At 51.0% G+C, this 20,621-nt stretch overlaps 1 protein-coding gene across 4 annotated transcripts; it reads right to left on the bottom strand.

The window, feature by feature from the left end:
• Positions 1 to 836: 836 nt before the first annotated feature.
• CD276 (CD276 molecule) lies at positions 837 to 8,995 on the bottom strand. Of its 4 annotated transcripts, none has more exons than XM_048956581.1 (8): positions 8,898 to 8,995; positions 8,439 to 8,505; positions 6,297 to 6,647; positions 5,922 to 6,218; positions 4,149 to 4,286; positions 2,823 to 2,864; positions 2,613 to 2,648; positions 837 to 1,873 (listed from the first exon to the last, which is right to left on the bottom strand). In XM_048956581.1, the coding sequence occupies exons 2-8, from the start codon at positions 8,476 to 8,478 to the stop codon at positions 1,851 to 1,853; spliced, it is 927 nt and encodes a 308-aa protein (XP_048812538.1). In that variant the 5' UTR covers positions 8,479 to 8,505; positions 8,898 to 8,995; the 3' UTR covers positions 837 to 1,850. The 4 variants fall into 4 exon arrangements, with proteins under 4 accessions (XP_048812538.1, XP_048812540.1, XP_048812539.1 ...); XM_048956583.1 differs by lacking the exon at positions 8,898 to 8,995 and adding an exon at positions 8,807 to 8,825; XM_048956582.1 differs by lacking the exon at positions 8,898 to 8,995 and adding an exon at positions 8,797 to 8,815.
• Positions 8,996 to 20,621: the final 11,626 nt, after the last annotated feature.

Here is a 20,621-nt window from a genome sequence, read left to right on the forward strand (position 1 = left end):
CTGAGCGCTAAATAATATTAATAGCACCTCCTGGCACCTCGTTAAAAATTGCACTAGCGCTTAATTCAGATTGTATATCACAGCCCCGAAATGAAATAACCATCCATCCCCTCCCTAATATGACTTTGATACAGGCACGCTTTAACTTGTCTCGCTTTTAGAAATATTTTTCTATTAAAATGCAGTGCCTGGCTGCACGCCCGGGAAGGACAGCTAAAAATAATCCCTGCTGGCTGTGATGGGTTGAAGGAGACCCCATCCCTTGGCAGCAGCTCCTCTGTTCATCAAACCCTACCGATGGATGGGATTAAAGAGCAGCCAAAGTACAGAAAAAAGTCGTGCAGTTGGAGCAGGTTGATGATGACGGCTCTTTGGGGTTTTGTTCTTTCTCCTGCTGCTCTAGGTATCAAAATGAAGAGGAGCTATCAAGGTAGGTCTCAGCACCCGGTGGTGGATGATGCCATGGTGGCAGCAGAAGACTGAGGGACAGAGCCAGAGCAAAGCTGAGGTCCAAAATGTGCATACACATGTATAAGAACCTTTAAGTGCAGGTCTTTGAGCGCCAGCCCAGGCCACCAAACACCCTGGAAACACAGATGTGGACATCAGGTTGCCCTCTTCCGTGCTGAGAATCTCATGAAGTCAACCCAAACATTTAATGCAGTATGAAGCAGGGTGTCCTTGTTCTGCAGATAGGTGCCCTTGGACCTCCTCCAGCACCAAAATACATTTTTTTTCTCCTAGAAACGGTATAAGCTGTTGTAGATTCGTGAAAGAAGTGGGGTTTTAAGGTGGGAAAGAAGCTCGGGTCACCCTCACCCTCCCCTTTTCCAACCACCAACTCAGAAATCATCATCCAAAACGACCAACGTGTTTATTTGTCAAGGCACAAAACCCTCCAGATTCTGGATTTTAAATAACAGCAAAAAGCAACAGAAGACCCACGGCTGGACCCAGCTATGGACCACAAGCAAATCCATTTCTCAGCCTGCGTACAAAAGCCAAGAGATCCCCTGGTGTCACACACGCTTTGGCACCGGGTGCCCTTTCCTGCAGCCATCCGAGCAAAACCCATTTTGGTTTTACCCAAAACACATTAAAAGAGCATTGTTTCTGTCACAAACACTTGGGGCTCCAGGGATGCTAAGGCTTTGGTGCATGAGTTGTGATTTAACACTTCACGAGACCATAGGCACAGCGGTCCAGCTGGGGATGAGTACCTGTTGTAATACTCCATGGGTGGAGAAACATCCCTTAAAAACTAGATTATGGTGTTTTGGTTTTTTTTTCCAGCATTCCTGAGCTGAAGCCAGGTCATGGGGTGGCATGAACGACTTGCTAAAAACCCCTGCATGTGCCACCCACCAACTTCCAACCCTTCTGAAGTAAGGTGAAGACATGGCACTGCCCCAGCTGTTCCCTGAGCCCTGCCTCAGGGTGGGGGGCAGGAAAAGAACCCTGTGGAAAATCCTGGGTAATTGGAGGCATGGGATAACCACGCACTTAAGGCAAAAACAAAAGTCCAGTTGGAAGTGCAGTGGTGCGAGGTGAAATGAACATCCTAGCGTGTCTCTGCAGTGATGCTCACCCTGTGGGCTCAGCCCAGTGCTTCCTACGGACACGGACGGACAGACGGACCCTCGGGCTGTGGCTTTGGGGTTCGCTGGGGTTAAAGGGAGGCACAGCCTCTCTCCAGCCCCAGGGCACCCCGAAAACACAGAGAGTGACAGCACTCTGTGTGGGGTTGGCAGCAGGATGGGGTGTCCCTGTCTCTCTGGTGTGTCCTGGGTTTGTCACCGCAGGGGACGGCTGGGCTGGTGTGGGGGCACGGGGTGCTGTCCCAGCTCCCATCAAACAATTTCTTGCTCGTTATCTGGGGGGAAAAAAAAGGAAGAAGGAAATAGACAATAAAATTAAAAACATTAAGAATAATAATTCACAGGCTGAGCTGGAAGTGCTTGCCTGATTCTCCCTGTCATGGATAACACAGATGTCTATGGGCAGATACATGGGCATGGGAAGATGGGCTTGAATTTTGGGATGAAAAAATCAAGAAACATGGTCTGCAGCTAGCAGAGGGGAGATAAGAATGGAGAGATGGAAGATGGAAGAGGGAAAAAAGGAACAGAGAGCTACCTAATGCTTTTCTAGATGTGGGAATGGGAGGGGAGAAAAGGCTTTTATAAATCTATTGGAGGAGGGGAAAATGGTGGGGCTAATAATAAAGGTGAAACCAGCAGTGATTCAACATCAGTGTAAACTCAAATCTCACAGATTTTCATCCAAAATTCAGTACCTGGCAGCTACTCAAAAGAGAAAGGGCCTTGGGGAGACCCAAATTCCTGGCAATGACTAGGACAGGGCTGGAACAGAAGGGGAAGCTGGGATCTTTGATGCCATTTCTCATGGTACAGGCTTTCACCCAGCACCCTGAAGGCTAAATAAAGCTTTGGGGGCAAAGCTTGGGATGCTTCAATCTGTCTTGGCCCCCAGAAAAGCTCCCTGTGTGCAAGGAAAACCTGCACAGGAGACAAAACTTTCTCAGAAGCACCTTACAGATGAGCCTCTCTAACCAGAGCATGGACAAGGACACCCAGCAGACACACACTCACCTGCTTTGTCTTCTGTGCTCTTCAGTGGCTGCAGAGCTGCAAAAAGCAAAACCAGCAGTGGTCAGCTTGCATGAACAGCTCAAGACCTCCCCCCCCAACTGCTTTTGGCATATTGGGATGTGGGGGGCTGTGCAATCAGAGTGTGTCTGCCAGCCTCCTTCTCAGCACGGTACTGAGAGCACTGGGAACCAACCCACAGCACCCACTTACCTGTCTTTTGTTCTTCCCCCTCCACGTCCTGCTCCTCAGTCCCTACAAAATAACAACCAGGAGAGAGTGAAGCATCCTCAGACCTCCACCAAAACCTCGATGGGTTCATGCCTGCATCCCTGCCTGAGCCTCCCTGCCTCTGCTCACATGTGGTACCCACAGCATCCCACATCCTTCCTCCAGCCCTGTGCTGAGCCCTGAAACCCACGAGGGGGGGGGGGAGCATTTCCCTGGCTGTGCGTGACCCCACGGCTCCACTCCCTATTTATAGCATGGCTGCCATCTGGAGCCAGGGGCTTAGGGACGGCCCTGGTGGCGGGATGCTCTGAATCCCTACAATGTTGTTCCCAGCCAGAAGGACTGGCAAAAACCAACACTCCTGCTTCCTGCAGCTCCCACAACAGGTCTCGCAGGGTTATTGCTTAAAGCAAAGTTTGTTGGGGGGAGGGGAGGAAGGGAGAAAATATCGCAGGATGTCCTCATGCAAAAGGATTGAAGCGGGGGCTACAGCCATACTGCCCAGCGCTTTGAATTCGCCGGGGTTTGTGCTACAGAGGGAAAAAGGTATTTATAAAATACAATAAAAACATAATTAACAAAGCCACAGCAGGGAGGGAGAGGGGGAACGAGGCCCAGGGCGGCGCGGTTTGCACAGCACAGGGCTGTCAGGGCACGGCTCTGGCAACGTGAGACGCATCAGCCCTGGAGCCAGAGGGAGACAAGCAGGAACGCCAGCGAGCTGCTGCTGCTGCGGCCATTTCGGAGCACAACAGCTTTATTTTTAAAGGCACAAAGCCCCACTTTCTGAGCAAACACCTCTGTGAGGAAAAGAAACAAAACAAAGGAGGGGGAGAACGGGGAAAACAAGAGCGGGCAGGCAAATATTTTTCAAAGGGTGCATTTCAGAGTGCTTCCCAGGAGAGAGCAGCACGGCTTGCAGCAATCCTTTCAAGAAGCAAGGAGAAAGGAGAGCAAGGGCGAGCACGGAGCAGCTCTGTCTCATGCTATTTCCGCGTGTCAATGCGTGCAACGTTTCTGCAGTGGCAAATGCTTGGAGGCAGCTTCTGGGAACTGCTCCCGTGCCATGGGGGCATCAGACACGTGGAGGATGCTGGCAGGCGCAGGGGAGGAGATGGAGAAGGGCAGCGCAGAAAGGTGAACGTGTGCCAGGAGGCAAAAACCAGAGAAAAAAAGTTCATTTGTGTGCAGAAGAAAAGAGCCACCTGGACAGATGCACGCAGGCAGCATCTGTCTTTGACAGATGCCACCACCACGGTAAAGGCATGCAGGGTGAAGCGTCCCCCTCCCACCCAGCACCTGCTCTACCTGCATTCTCCTCTTCCTCGCAGCTCTGGCGGATTTTCTTCTGGCAGATGTAAGCCAGGACAACAAGCAGCACCACGATGCAGATGGAAAGTCCCACCGTCACCCAGAGAGCCACGGCAGGGAAGGCGAGGTGCTGGCCTTGGGGAGAACACCAGAAATCCTATTATTTATAATGCTAAGGGAGGCGGTACGCAGTATCAGGGATCCCACGGTGGCAGGGAATCGTCCTTGGGGTTTGGAGGACATTTCATTGTAGCAAGCCACAGATATTACTTCCAGAAGTTGGCTTTCACGTAAGGCATCAGTAATCTATGATTTTTTTTCCCCCATAACATCACTTTATCTTCAAATAAAGCTTTGTCCCGAGCAAATCCTATTCAGGGATGTTCCCTTCTGAGCAGGAACCCAGAAAGAACAGATCCCCTGGCTGGCTCTCTGCCCCCCTTGTTCTGCCTTAGCAGACCCATAGTGGCAGGGGACACGGAGAATGTGGAGCTCCCTGACACACAGCCCTCACCTTAAGGCTGCCCACTTGCTCGTACGCTAAGGAAAGTAGCTCTGAGCCCATGCAAAAGTCTCTCCTCAGTCCTCATCGACAAAATTCCTGCTTTGGGGCAAAAACAGGGAATGACAGAAGTGCTGTCACTGTGCCATTCTCTATCAATGGCCAACTTTTGGTGCCTGTACGACACTTGCTGGAAGAACTCGGTGACACCAGTCAAGAGGTTGATGCTCCACCAGGGACCCACCTTCACAACCCAGCAACTGCAGAGTCAATTAAACACTAATTAACACTGCTGGAGATTGTGTAAGGTTATAAAGAGCTCCAAGGCAGCAATAAAAGCTGAGCAAGTGGGGATGAGTGAAAGCCACTCCAAGTCAACAGCGTGTCAAGAATGGGTCCTGCAAGATACTGATGAAGTTTGAGGGGCCAGATTCCTTGGAGTTATCTCCTGGAGCTCATCCCTTCACTTCCCAGAGCATCTCTGAGGACTCCTGAGGGCAACAGGAGGGGACTCAAACCCCCTGTTGACCCCAGGAGGTTTGGATTTGGGGCACACTGGCTTAGAGCCATGGGTTTTGTCACCCAGCTCTTGTGCACAGCCCTACAAGGCTCCTGGACCGAGCCCTGCCCACGCTTCTTGTCACTGCCATCCAGGATAAACGCCACTAAGCCCTTTATTTGTCGGACCAGCAGAGCAAGACATTGTCAGAGCAAAGTGGTGAGGCTGAATGATGCCCAAAGAAAAATGAAGCGAGCTGGGGAACCAGCCAGAAACTGCTGAGACATCAGTCCCCATGCCAAGCAGCTCAGGTGGGAAACAGCACTGTAATTCCAGGTGCCCAAAGGGTGGTTTGAGCAGGATTAGGATGGCATGAATGTGCCAGGGATGCAGCGTTTCTGTAGGATTGGGATGGGGCTGCATGGCTACATGCTATGGAGAGGAAGACTATCATGCGTTATACTGGCTCTCTGGAGTGGTTTATACTGGGACAGGGCAACTAGCAAAGCTAGAACTATAAAAACACCTCCAGATCCTTCCCAAATCTCCCACAGTCCTTGCAAAACCCCCTTCAGCAAGAACCTCCAGAGCCAGGATTGGAGCAGCACAGACAGACAGGACAGCCCCAAGCCATCCTGCAGCTCCATGGGCAGGGAGGTACAGCTGGGTGATGGTGCAACCCCAGGGCTGACTCTGCACCACCAGATTTACCCTCTTCAGAGGTAAATCTTTACCCTTAATTCCCCAAATCTGGCCCACACCTGCTCACCCGTGATAGTGACGGAGGCATGGGTCTCCTGCTGCAGCACCGGGTTCCGCACCAGGCACGAGTAGGTGCTGCTGGGCTCCACCAGCACGTGCAGGACGCTGTACACATCAAAGAGCCCCTCCTCGTTGGCCACCTGTGATGTGGTGACGTTTTCAGTGATATTGGCACCATGGCTGTCCTGCCAGAGGACACTGGCCTCAGGGTAGCCATAGGAAGATTGGCAAGTGACAACCGCCCGATCCCCAGGCTTCAAGTCCTTATTGGGCTCCAGGTTCAGATTGGGCTTGGAGTAGGGAGCTGGAAGGAAAGGAAAGGCATCATGAAGGATCACCGCATCCAGAGACAGGTGGATGACACTGCACAGCCATATCTCACCTGCCACCTGCAGCGTCACGGCTGCGCTGTTGTAATCGCGGACGCGGACGAAGCAGGTGAAGCTGCCCTCATCTGCAATCTCCACGCGCCGCAGGAGCAGCGAGACGTTGCCTTGGGACAGCTGGTCATAGAAGAGGGCCGTGCGGTTGGTGTAGCCCCCGCCCTGGTCGGTCAGCTGGTCCCTGCCATCAGAGAAGCTGTGCACCAGGCGCTTGGTGTCCGTCAGCTGCCAGATGAGGCTGAGGTCCTTCAGGCTGAAGTTGGCCTCTGGGGTGAAGGAACAGTGCAAGGTGGTATCTTGGCCATAAAGGGCCACCACGGGCTCTTCCGGGACCTGGATCTCCATGGCACCTGCAGGATGGTAGGATGAGAAGAACACGGTGGTCAGACCCTGTCTCTGGCTCAAGATGGCTTGCTTTGGTAGGGTCAACAAAAAGCCACCCCAAAGGTGGGATGTGGAAAGAACGGAGGTAGTTAAGGTGAGGTCTGTTTTGCAGACAGGGAGGAGAAAACAGCCAGCTGAGAGAGAAGTGCAGCTTCTCCCCACAGAGAGGGGATTGGAAGGTGACAGCTGTGGGGGACAGAGGCCCCACAATGAGCCAGCTTCGTGGCTGGGCTCATGAGCGCTAGGTGGCACCAACACTCCAGCTGGCAGCTCCTGTGCCAACCACACCATGATGAGGTGCCCACATTCCTCTGCTACCCTTGACCCTCCCAGTGCGCTCATCTCACAGACTGGTCCCAGGGAGTGATGTCCCACATCGGCAACGTTCCCCTGTTCTCCCCATATATAATATGGAGCGGAAAAGGGGAAAAATCTCATCTGAGACAAAGGAAGCTGCCACTTTTATACAGTCTCTATACAGGTTTTATGTCCTGATCCCAGCTTGATGAGCCCAGACATGGGACACGGGTACCAGCACAGGGCTCTGGGCCACCATGTCCCTCTGTGCAAGTGGCCGTGTGCTGGTGACATGCCCAGAGGTTCAGGAGCTCAGAAAGACCCAGAATGTAACTGAGATTTTATCCTGCTGCACCTTCACCTTTCTGATGTAGTACACAGGAGGTGATGTCCCACGCTGCAGGATGCATCTCCTTTGGTTTCAGGTGAGATTTTTCCTTCTCCTATTGGGTTTTCTGGGGAATTGGGGAACACTGCCCTTGTGAGACACCACCATCTACTGCCTTAGGGGATAGCAGCCAAGAGTGATGTGAGACCTTAGCAAGGGTATAGGGGAAGGATCAACACCCTTGTGGTCAGCCTCAAAACTGGCACCCAGGAAGGAGGGCCTGGGGGTGGCAGAAGAAGTGGTCAGAAAGCCACCAGAGCCATGGATCCCACTGCCATCACTGCTGCAGCATCCCAGGGCACAAAGCCATCACAGCTATGTGGCCAAGTGGTCGAAAGTCATCAGAGCCATGGAGTTCCAGGTCCATCACAGCCATCAGAACCATGGGCCACTGGGGCTATCAGCACTCTCTTGCAGCCACGGGTCCCACGGCCATCGCAGACACAGGGTCCTGGAGCAGGAAGCCATCAGAAAGCCATGTGTTCCCAGGGCCATCAGAGCCATTGCAGCCACAGGTTCCACAGCCATGGGCCATCAGAGCCAGAGGTTCCATGATCAGCACAGCTATGGTGGCCCAGGGCACAATGTCATCAGAGCCATGTGGTCCCAAGACCATCAGAGCCATTGCAGCCATGGATCCTGTGGCCATTAGAGACATGGTGTCCCAAGGCCATCACAACCACAGGTTTGTGGGGCAGGAAACCATGATGAGAACCATGGGTAACCAGAACTATTACACTCATGGGGTCCCAGGGCCAACAGGGCTGTGGGGTCCTAACGCCATTGCAGCCACAGGGTTATGGGGCCACCGCAGCCATGGTTACAGGGTCACTGAAGCCATGCTGTCCTAGGGCACTAAGCCATCACAGTAGTGGATCCCATGGCCATCAAAGCCATCACAGCCATGGACTTCCAGGGCCACCAGAGCCACAGGTCTCACTTTCCAGGGCCACCCACGCCCATATGCTTCCCGAGGACCCCGGGACCACCTGGTGAGCACTGCCTCCAGCTCAAAGCCATTGAATGGGGATGAAGTGGTACTGGGGCATCTCCTCGGGGCAGCCCCACTCACCTGCCAGGCTGAGCACCAACGCTCCCAGGGCGAGCAGCATCACTGCACGTCTTCTTGGCACCCTGAGCTGGGGGAAAAATAAGGAAAAGCAGAAAACAACACTAAAAGGGTGTGGAACCTCACCGCTTCTCCTCCCCTTTTTGTTTCTTTCCAAGCTTTCTCCCCGTGGAGCTCGGCGGATTCTGCCCATTTCCCAGCTGGAGACTTGCTCCAAAAGTGACTTAAAAGGAGCAATTCGTGGGAAAATCTCCTCCCTAAGCGGAGCTTTCGGGGGCTGCCCCAAAACACGGGGAGGAAATCGCCATCCCGCCCGGCCCCATTCATTCCGCCTTCCCGGAACAAAGCCTGGGAGCCGCACGGGGAGGCACCAGGGCTGTGGGACGAGCCCGCGTCCGGCAAGGGAACCCCGTGCACCGCCACGTCCCCGCAACACCGGGCACCGCCGGGCCCCGCACTTACCGCGGGGAGGGCGCGGCTCGGCTCGGCTCGGCTCGGCGCCGCTCGGCTCCGCTCGGTTCGATTCGACTCCGATCGGCTCCGCTCGGCTCGGCTCGGGAGCGCGGCCCGGGCTCTGATTGGCTACAGCCGCTTCCTGCCCGGGGTCCCCGCGGCGGAGGTGGGGCGGCGGCTGTGGGGAGTGGGTTGGAGCGGCGGGGTTTGGGGGTGCGCGCATAGGCAGGGCTGCGGTGTACAGAGCTGGGGAGCTGAAGGTCGTGGAGCTGCGAGGCTGGCGTGTGTGGAATTAGGGGCTAAAGTTACGTGGAGCTTTGGGACTGGAGTGCAGGGAGAGTATGGAGGCAGGGAGCTGTTGCGTAGGGATGCGCGTGGTGCCAGGAAATAGGGGCTGCGGGAATGGAGGTGGGGGACCGGGGTGCAGGGAGCACCGGGATTGGAGTGCACATAAATGGGGTGTTGGGGTGCAGAGGGAATTAGTGTGTGGATCCCAGCTGTGGGATTGGGTGCACAGAGATGGGAAAGGGGGTGCAGGGAGATCTGAGGTGCAAGGAAGGAGGGGTGGGAGGCATGGAGCTTGGGGAATGGGGATGCAGGGAGCCAGGGGACTGGGGTGTACAGAGCTGGGGAATTGAGGCACAGGATTGGGGTGCATGGAATTTGGAGACTGAGGTATATGGAGCTCTGGGACTGGGATGCAGAATTGGGATGCAGAGAGGCCCAAGATTGGGGTGCACTGAGCCATGGGATTGGGGTGTTTGGAGCAGCCGCAGCATTGAGGTGTATGAAGATGGGGAACTGGGTTGTACGGAGCTTGGGGACTAGGTTGCATGCAGCCACATGTTCACTTGAATGAATACCCCAGTATTGGGATGCAGAGAGAATTTGGGTGCAGGGAATGATAGGGATGGGGTGCACAGAGCCAGGAAATTGGGGTGCAGGGAGACCTGAGGTGTTTGGAGCGAGGTGGTTGGGGGAATGGAAGTGGGAAACTGGGGTGCGTGGAGCCTGAGGGTTGGTGCGTACGGAGCTGGGGAATTGAGGTTTGTGGGGGTGCATGGAATTGAGGGATTGGGGTACATAGAGCTCTAGGACTGGAGTACAAGGAGATTGTGTATGGAGCGTGAAACTGGTGCACAGAGCCATGGGGTTGGGGTGTATGGAGATGGGGAGTTGGGGTCAGCTACAGGATTGGCATGCAGGGAGAATTGGGGATTGGCATGTCCAGCAGTGGGGTGTAAGGAACTGGGGAACAAGAATGCACGTAGGCAAGAGGATTGGGGTGCAGAGCTGGGAAGCTGGAATGCATGGAGCCAGGGATTTGGGCTAGCTCAAAGCAGGGTGCGTGGAGCTTTGATCAGTGCTCTGTCCCAGCCCAGAGCCAGCAGCAGCCCCAGATGGTCCTCAGTAGAAGGACCTGAAGAGAAACCCCCAGATATTTGGGAGCCACAGGGGAGGGAGACCCGTGGAAGGCAAGGCCTCAGGCAATGCATCAGCAGCTCTTGCTGTGTTCCCAAGGCCCCTGTATTGTCCCCACAGCCTGGTGGCTTCTGTGCCTGCGTGGGAGGTTTCAGTCTCGTTCCAGGGAGAAAAGGAAGCTCCTCACCCTTTTGATTACAGAGCAAAGCTGGAACAAGCAAACCTGGAGAGCTCAAAGCTAAAAAGCAAATAAAAATAACTGGAAATGTGTTATATTTAAAGCAACTCTTTGTTTTTCCCTTTGAGCTAGGAAAGTTGTTGCAGCAGTGGAACTGGCAATGTCTCAACCCAGACACCGTGGGTGATGGCAACAGGAACAATCAAGGATGAAGTAAATACACTTTCAAAGCTTGCAACTGAATCAGGAGATCGATTTGCAGGATCTTTGTGCATGCTATGGGTCCCCGATCCAGCTTCAGCAAGTTGGGGTCCACAGCAGCTCCAGCAGCACCACAAGAAAGCTCAGCAGCCTTAAGAGGCAGGTGGAGCACACGGGTTTTGGCACAGGCTGCCCCCAAAAAGGTGCAGACTCGCAGCATAGCCTCCAAGCACCAGCAATTTTTAGTGTTAAACATGAAAAAAGCAAAAGAAAGTAAGATGTCCTTTGAAACAAAAGTAGATTTTTGAACATCAAAACCAGCTTAAAAATTGAAATCTAAGCTGCTTGCAAACCTGTTCATAATTAACAATGAAAGGGCTTCCAGGGAGGAATTTAAATAGTGGATGCTCTCTGTCCCAAATGATTCTTTCGGGCTAATTTTCCTTCCTCACACCCTGAAATACCCAAGGTGTGTGCATGAGAAATGTGCATAATAATGAAGCTGACAAGAACAAAGACGTGGCAAGGCAAAGAAAAGGCTGCAATTTGCAAGTTTAATTTCACGCTCAGCCAGGATTTGATCAAGGAGAGGAGGGGATGGGCTGAGGTTTGGGGGTACATCCATATTCATTACATGTATTTGTAATATACTGAGCACAAGGGGAACAGTGGATAATCCCACGTCTCCCATGTGCAGGATTCTATCCCCCAAAAGCTGACAGATTGTCCATTTTGGAGTGATTTTAACCCAAACATCAGCCATACCCACGTGGAGGTAAATTATATCCTGCAGATACAGCACTGCAGGGCCTTTGGACATATGGAAAATAGCTCTGGCTCCCCAAAGCTCCCATCTACGCAAGGAGCATCCTAACAGCAAAAGGCAAATGGTGGAGGACAGGAAGGGGGTTTGGAGGCTTTGAACCACAGCAGAGCACTGAGCTGGTCCAAGGAGACGCATGCCTTGGAGACAAGTGATGTCTGACATTTTACTGCATCAGAGAGAACCTCAGCCCTGCTCGCTTAGGAGGAGCAGAGCAGACAGGCTTTGGATGTGGCCGTCCTGGGGTTGGGGACAGTGAGTCACTCACCGCCGACTGAGCGCAGATGTTTGGGGTCTGAGCACGTGGTAGGAGGCTGCTTTAGACAGCTCAGCAGTTTTGGGGTTTTTTTTCTGCAAAACACAGCGGTCATTCATAAGTGCAGAGCCCAGTGATGGACTCCAGATGCAGGCACGCACACGAGAAACACCCAGCGGGATGCTTGCAGCGTGCAGAAGGAATATTTTCTTACAGGGGAAAGTCACAAGGCTTTTCTTTTCCTCGGCAACACCTCTGCAAAATCACTTTCAGCGTGGCTTTCAGTCAATTCATGATTTGAAATAGTAATTTTTCTCTCTAAAGCCATTCCTTATTGATTTATTTTTTCTCTTGACTCTGAAAACCACAAACTGAGTTTATGCATGAGAGAGCGAGCAGAATGAAGACCTGGGTAGTGCCAAGGTGCAGTGCAGCACTGCAGGAGGGGGTCACTGTGTCCAGGTGGTGACACTTGGGTCAACCCCAAGTGCAGATCTTCAGAAGATGTCATAGAATCCTTAGAATTGGAAGGGAACTTTAAAGGGCATCGTGCTGGTGAAGAACAAGAGGTCTGCCTGGGCCACTAGGTATTGGACCTGCTTGCACACGAGGCACCATGCTGTTAGGATGCAGACGGACACACAGCAGTGGGATTGGGATGATCTGAAGAGAAATAAAGAGCTGGGAGGGAATAACCTCATCCTGTTGCTCACAGAGCAGCTGATTTGGGGAAGCGGAGCTGGTGCACCACATTTCCAGCCTCGCCCACACGTTTGGAACCCATCCTGCACTGCACAGAAGAGCTTTTCCAAGAAAAGCCCTTCCCAAAGCAGCTCCTCCATCTCAGCATCCTCCTCCTCCTCCTCTTCCTCCAAGGCAGCTGCCAGCAAGGAAAGAAGCATGGCAACTGCAGAAATCACCATGAAGCTCGGCTGGGGCTGCTGCTTTAGGCTTCTACATCCCAGCTGTCCCAAGTGCATCATGCACAAGATGCTGCATTCGCACCGCTACCACCTCGCAGTCCTCCCATCACCATCTGCTTGGAGCTGGGCCCCCTGGCAGCTGCCTGGTGGGAAGTCAAGAGGAGCCGTCGGCTTTTAAAGGGCTTTTGCAGAATGGGAGACACCTACTTGCTCCAAATATCCTTTGCCACCTGCTTAGGAACGGTCCTACAAGAAAGCAGGAGATCCCCACTCACAAAACCATAAAACCTGAGGATGAACCCAAAAATCAGCCCTTCTCCCGTGCTTTCCCAGCAGCCTGATGGTCCACGGAGCTCCAGGGGAGGTCTGCAGCATGGAGCCCTTCATCCTCACCTGGGGACATGGGCACAAGCCCTATCTGCCAAAACTAATCCAACCCAACCTAATTCAACCCTTCACGAGCTGCCCCGCCAAAAAGTGACAGGAAGCCTCAGGGCAGTTATTTGAGCTCATGCAACCACACTCCTCTAGCAGCTTTTTTTTGATTATTTAACCTTTAGCCCATGGTCTATTTGCCCTGTGCTCAAATCGAGCCCAAATTAGGGCAGATGTCATCAGAAACCCAAGGCAACCATGACCTCTGCACCATCTGCTTTTTTCTGGAGACCGTTCCAATGAGGTTCCTACAAGGCCCCCTTCTAACACATCATTTACTGGTTAGGGTTTGCTCTGCCCTGTTTTCTTGGGGTTTTCTTCTTTTTTTCTTTTCCCCAAAAGGAGTTCTGCTTTCTAAAAGCACATGGGAAGGAGGTTTCAGACTTTCCACTGAAACTGGCTTTTTCCTCCTCCCGTGCTTCCCTAAAACTGTAATTCAAACAACTTTAATTGCGCATTATTTTCTTTCTGAATTGCCCCCATGGATAATTTATCCTCTTTTAGTGTAGCTGTGGGGAGTACAATCTTATCTTTTAGCTCCAGCAATGCTGACAATTTCCTATCTTCTGATGCCTTCTGCTTTTCACTATGTTGGGGCTTTGTTATATAGTTGATTAAAGCAAAATTGCTTTTTGCTGCAATTTTACCGCAATCTAACCCAGAAATGCCCAAAGAATCATAGTCATCCTTCACAATGCTCATCTGTTAGCTGCTATAAAAGTCCTCCCTGCTCAGTCTGGAGTGCCTCTAATTCTGTACCAGCCATAATATTTGTCATCAATTAAATCTCCTCTATTGACACTCCTCTAAGCTTCTGTAGTTGAGATACTGAAGATATCCAGCCAAACCCACGGTCACTCACTGCCACCCCCTATTGTTCATTTTCTCCTTTTAATACAAAAATCCTTCAGCAGAAATTGCTTTTCTTTTTGTATCTGCAACTAAAAGCTTTTGCCAGCTCTCTGCCACAGCTTCCTCAGTGCACCTTTCTGGAAGGTTTTCAGGCTGCTTGGCCATGAATCACAGCCCCATGATCCTATCTATATATCACATGGAGATGTGCTGCCCCGTGCCCCATCTCTCCTTTTCCAGCTCTGAGGGAAAAACATCCAAGCACGGTGTGAAAATGCCCCTTTTCTCTGCCCTGAGGATGCTGTGGAGGTTTACCAGGTAATCCACACGTGCAAGGATGGGGACACTGAGCTCCCACCTATGTGGGAAGGGGTCCATGGGAAGCAGCCCCTTGCAGCAGACAGTGTGTCCATTGAAAGGTGTATTTGGGGGATGTTTTAGCCATTAAGGCTAAAAACCACCACATGTTTATCTGACCTCCTATATCACGCAGGATTAGGAAAACAGGTTGAGCTGAGCTAATGCGGAGCTAATTGTGTCATTTACCATAAAGTAAAGGCAGGCTAACAGCTTTAATCTTGATTTAGCTGATAAAGGTTGACCAGCAGAGGATGGAATATAAGCATAATGGTTGATAAACGTAATAAATTGCGGGGACATGTGCAGTGTCCATCATGCAAGCAGTCTGTGCTGCCACGGGCTGTTGTTTGCAAGTACCGTAATGAACTCCTGGCCAGCTCGTTCCCTCCTCTGGCCCTCAAATGATCCGAGGTTTATTGTCTTCATTTCATGTTAATGAGAGGCGTTTAGTCAAACGGATCAGTGTTTCTGCCTGGTTGGTTGGCCGTGTGCCACTGGGACCCCAGGCAGGCAGCACGAGGACTGCAGTCGATGCTGAGCCATGATAGCACGGTGCTCATCGATGTCAGGGTCATTGGGCTGCCTTCTGCTCCACCTCCCCAAAACCCAGCTTGAGCACCTGTGAGTGCTGCTTTAGGAGGCACCACACATTATGGGGAGCTGGTGACAGGCTACAGCCCTGATGTGAAGGTGCATCACAGAGACCCTCAATGCTGTGCCTTGGGGATGGGGTAAGAGTTCCCACTTCTTGAGGAACACAAAGTGTCAGCATGTCAGCATATCAGCATGCTGGAGGCACTGAGGGTGCTGAACAAACTCCCCTGGGACACACACCTGCCAATGGCCCAGGAGCCTAGTTAAGGCCAGCCCAGTGCCCTTGTTCTCTCTTGAGCTATAAGAGCTGGTGTTCAGTTTCAGCCCCAGATATGCTCATAACACACATGGGCTGTGTTGACCTGAATCCTGACCCAAATTGATTTTCTGGCTTGCTCTAAGGTCTGCTGTGCTTTTATGGACCAGAGCAGGGGTCACCAGGTGCATCTAACCCTGGTTACCCTCAGCGTGCTTGCTCCTGAACTGTGGGCTGATGTCTCAGCTTGATCACAAGCCAACCTCATTGCTGCAAGCACAGCTGGTGACTCAGACTCTTGGCTGCCTCTTGCTTTCCTTGCTCGGATACCTTAGGTCTGGTCCTTTTCCTGCCAGCCCCATCCCTGTCCCCTTGCTTCCCATCCCTGAGGAAGCAGTGCACTTACTGTTTCATAGTACAACAGCCTTGCTTTCTGTGTGCATCCTAGGCATTTTGGCCTCGAGCTCTTGCTCCCTACACCAGCAAAATGTAAAGGGAATAGCCTGAAAGACTGCGCACCCCAGGGCAGCACTGCGTGCACCAATCCTTGCATGCAACCAAGAGAGCACCCAGAGCAAGCCCTGCGCTAATCCATGGGTGCCACCTGCCGTCTACTTCTGACGACATCAGCCACGAATTCACCTCTGCATCCTGCTGACCGCTCCAGATGTTCAGCTTTTTCCTTTGTGCCTTCTCGGAGGCTTCCTGCTGTAACCCACAGCTTGTGGGGGTGAGCTGGGGACAGCCACACGTGTCCTGCCTGCGGCTGGATGGAGCTGCTCCAGATGAGAGCAGGAGGATAACGTTACCACTTCCCTGAGGATAACGAGGGCAGGGAATAGCTCTCGTCTATCTGCAACTGGAAACCTGATCCGTTGGACCCAGTTTCCTAAAAAATCGGGTGGAGAAAGCATTACTGCATGGCTGAGCTGGATGAAATAATTGCAATTGAAATAAATAACTTCAGGGTTGGGTCAGGGAGAGGGGAAAAATCATTTTCATTCCTCTTTATCTTTTTCCTGCAGAAAATTAGAAGGCAGACTTCAGAATTCTGCCATGACACAGATGAAATGAAGTATGCCAGGATTTCTCCTTGGATTTTTTTTCTTGCTCACGTTGTGAATTGTTCAGTCTGGAATCACCTTTTCTGTCACAACATTTGTTTTGTTTGGAAGGACATTTCTCCTTACAAAAAAAAAGAAAATAAAAATCAGTTCAAACACTTTAACCGTTTCTGAGGGGAACATTTGAACATGTAGGAGGATGGGAGGGTGGCTAGAAATAACCAAAGTGCCATTACCCAGTGGAGCTGAGATGTGGAAAGCCACCTTTCTGCAAAGTAACAAAGTGCATCTATATTATTTTCTCACTGCTAGCCTAAAGTCTTCCCTTTTCCCCAGAAAATAATTTTACAAGCTTTTCCTCTGTCTCTCATAATTTAGAGCATCACTTCTTTAGTTCAATTTTTCTTCTTCTTTTTTTTTCCCCACCTCCTTTCCTGCTGCTTCTTGCTTCTCTGTCATTTTCTTACATTTCTTTGCACAAAATCACCTGGATTTCTTCTTTTTCTTTTTCTATTTTTTTTTCCCCTACAGGCACTTCCTCCATTTGCTTGCCATCATTTTAGATTGGTGGCAGCAGGAGTTGCTGCATCCAGCAGCTCAGTCCTGCAGCTCCATGTCCTCACGCCCAGCCAGCAATGATGCTGAGCCTGTGTTCCCAATACAGACACTTGCTCCTACTCCCACTCCAGAGTGTGTGTATGATGTTGCCAGCAATCCCAGACCCTCAGGCAGCAAGGACATCTGTAAGGACTGCCAGAGAACCTTCCTGGTGACTCAAAAAGGATGGGTGTCACCTCTGTCCTGATGGCTCTCCTGAACGGCCCAGGGAGGAGCTAGGGCTCTGTTATCTTATTAGCTTAACGGTATTTCCCACCTGCCTTTAGGGAGATGAGCCATTAGTCATATATGCATGACCCGAGGGCCAGAGCTACTTTGGCTTCTGCAGGACAGGCAACAGGTCCCGAGGGCCAGCAGCTGAGTTTGGGTCTGGCCAGCCTTACGTACTGCACACACACATGTTGCATTTTGTTTGCTCATTTATATCTGCACATACAATGCAAACGCAGTGTGATCATGCACTTCATGCAGTCTTGCAAGGCGGAGGCATTGTGTGTGTGTGTCTACAAGCTGATTTGAGCCAGCTGAAGCATAGATCTGTGCTTTCACTGGCATGTCAAAGTCTTAACCAATGTTATTCAGCGTTTCTCAGCCCTGAGAACAGCTGCAGTAGCTGAGTTGTGCTGCTAGACGTCATTGAGCATTTCATGCTCTACCCTACATTTTCAACTTTCCAATAATAGATTCAAAGGAAGGTGACTGTGAGTGAGGCTTCCAGAGGCAGAGCTTTCTTCAAGTGCCAAAGTGTATCAATAAATACATCAAAATAACAGGATGTCTTAAACACTCCCAGTTGCAAGACGACAGCTTCAAGATGACACACGCGCACACACACAAAGGCAAGGCTTCCTTGCTGTTCTGTAAAGCACAGGAACTGCTGATTTTTCTTCCCCTTTGCTTTGAATCTGATTCTTTCAGTCCTGCTTTTGCTGAAGTCTCAGAATAACCAGAATTGATATATGCTGGGTGAAAAGATGGGTCTTGAGAGAAAGGGGAAGTGCAAGGAGTTTGAGTTACTGTTTGGAAATGTTGATGAGCCTGAGCTTCCCTTGCCACTCACAAGCTCAGGAATCACTATGCCCACACAAGCAAGAAGGAAAAGAAATCAACAAAATCATCATCTATAAGCCCTTGCATTACAGATTCACAGATTGTAGGGGTTGGAAATGACTTCTAGAGATCATTGAGTCCAACCCCCCATTGAAGCAGCTTTCTTTCAGCAGGTTGCACAGGTAGGCATCCAGGCATGCCTTAAATATCACAAAGACACTTCACCATCTCTCTGAGCAGGCTATTCCAGTGCTCTGTCACTCTGACAGTAAGTTCTTCCTTGTGTTAGTATGGAACTTTCTGTGTTTCAGTTTCTGCCCATTGCCCCTTGTTCTACTGCTGCACGCCACCAAAAATGGTCCATCTCCATCAGCACTTTAGATATTTATGAACAACTGTGAGATCCTCCCTCAGTTTTCTCCAGGTTGAACAGTCTCAGGTCTCTCAGCCTTTCCTCATACAGGAGATACTCCAGATGTGGCCCTCTGCTGGACACTGCAGCAGCTCCCTGTGTTTTTGGAACTGGGGAGCCCAGAACTGGACACACTACTCCAAATGAGGCCACACCAGGGCAGAGCAGAGGAGAGGATCACCTCTCTCGACCCGCTGGCTGATCTTTTCTGGCACCCTTGGACACCACTGGCCTTTTGGCCACAAGGGCACCCTGTTGAATCACGATCAGCCTGTTGTCCACCAGGACACCCAGGTCCTTCTCCTCAAAGCTGCCTTCCAGCAGGTCAGCCCCTAATCTGTACTGATGCATGCGGTTATTCCTCCCTGGACTCTATACTTGTTCTGGTTGAACTTCATCAGGTTCCTCCCTGCCCAACTCTCTAGTCTGTCCATGACTTGTTGAATGGCAGCACTTCCTTCTGGTATGTCAACCACTCCTCTCAACTTTGTATCATCAGCAAACTCGCTGACAGTGGACTCTATCCTCTTACCCAGGTCACTGATGAAGATGCTGAACAAGAAGGAATCTAGCACCAACCACCGCTACTTATGGGCCCGTTGTAACAACTCAGTCTGGTGGAATACTTCCCTTTGTAATAGAACCCTTACCATCAAGCTAGTTAACCCAGTGCTGGCAAACTCTATTTTTCTATACAATGCCACTATATGTTGTATGTGATTTGGTAAAAGAAGGAATACTTGTGCACAGAGAAAAAACAGCTTTTCATTCCATGCTAGTCATGCTGCATACCTGAGATACTGAGTATATACAGTCCATGTACATCGAGGATCTGCAGTAACCCTGGTTAAGTTTCCTCAGAGACTCCTGAAGGTAAGGGGTTGAACTGGGCAGCACTGTGATCTTGTCACCAGTCATGGCTATCTTCTGCTTTGGTTTCTTGCATTACATGCTCACAGCACGTCTGTCTCTTCCACAAACCAGATGAGTTACACAATCGTAGGGAGAAGATGGAGGGAAGCAAGAGCGTGCTGAAGCCTCCTGCTAACTTCTGCCCAGGCCTCTGGCAGCATGACTCACTGTGAGCTGCCATGGTTACGAAACAAGTATTACTGTGCAGATACAAACCATGCTCAGAGGCAAGTACATTGCTGACTGATTCCAAACTTGGAAAACACTCGGGTGTAGGTAAGGCCTAATACCAAGTGGGTGTTTGCAAAAATGAGAGTTATAGCAAAATCCTCCGGAGCAGGAAAACCAGCATGCAGAAAGCAGAGGGAAGGAAAGCATCATGTGAAATCTTGCTTTCTGGTTCTTTTTGCTTATTCCTTCTGGTTTTCCAGTGCTACTGTCAGAATTGTTCCACAGGAAAACAAACGAGGGGAGAAAAGAGGATGTTTCTGTACCATGGCAAGAAAACAAATAGTAGTGTCATGGATGATTCAGCTGGCAAGGATAGTGAGTCACGGAAATGCAGCATGGAAGTGCTCAAGTGCAGGATACGCGGCACAGTGGAACATCTGATGTAGATTGAGTTTAGTGTCATGGCACCTTTAGAGAGCTAGGGCCAGCCAGGACTGCCAACAGCCTCAACGTTTCTCTCCTGTGAGCTCAGCCCACCTGAAGTGCCAGAGTAGCGCTTCTGTCAGCTACAACTAAGTTGCAGGGTTTCCATGAAAAAGGTGTGCCTGATCCTCCTTGAGTCACGCCAACAAGGAAAGCACTCTTATTCAATTTCCTGAGAATTAACCAAGCAAAGCACTCAGGGATGCAAAGTCAAGCAGCTGCACCCTTGTGAAACAAGCTGTATTAATAGGGTTTAACAGCAGGAAAGTTTTCCCTGGAAAGGGAAAACAGCTTCTGGTTGCATTAGCATCCTCCCAGAGGCCCTTCTCTGGCTAGAAGAAAAGGCCGGGCAATCTTTGGACAGCTATTCTGGGAGTCCTGAGCATGCAGAGATCTCTGGAGTGGAAGGAGAGGACTCAGCAAAAAGCAGAAAATAAACTCTTGAGCGATTGCCTTTTTTTTCTCCCAGTGTGTTTCTGTGCCGTTTTTTTTCCTTTTTTCAGTTCTCTGCAAATCTCCCTACCTTGGATGCATGTTAAACCACTCAGCAGTGCACCCTGACTGTCAGAGCCACCCCAGGAGGGACAGCAGACCAAAGTCTGCTTTTATGTCAGCTAAATCAGGGTTATAGTCAGCTGGGGTCACCAGCATGGTGCATAATTAGTGTATCTGACCCCAAATCTGTATTTTATAGATAGGGAAATACAGAGAAAACCGAGGTGA

Source organism: Lagopus muta, chromosome 10, assembly GCF_023343835.1.
Source record: "Lagopus muta isolate bLagMut1 chromosome 10, bLagMut1 primary, whole genome shotgun sequence".
NCBI lineage: Eukaryota > Metazoa > Chordata > Aves > Galliformes > Phasianidae > Lagopus > Lagopus muta.

What these genes read in the sequence shown, in the direction of transcription:
- CD276 (XM_048956580.1), bottom strand. Translation starts at nt 8,628, where the DNA reads ATGGGCAGAATCCGCCGAGCTCCACGGGGAGAAAGCTTGGAAAGAAAC. An exon ending in CGAGGAAGAGGAGAATGCAG is followed by an intron (nt 2,865 to 4,148) that starts GTAGAGCAGGTG and finishes GTTATTTTGTAG; the next exon opens with GGACTGAGGAGCAGGACGTG. An exon ending in GAGCACAGAAGACAAAGCAG is followed by an intron (nt 1,874 to 2,612) that starts GTGAGTGTGTGT and finishes TTTTCCCCCCAG; the next exon opens with ATAACGAGCAAGAAATTGTT.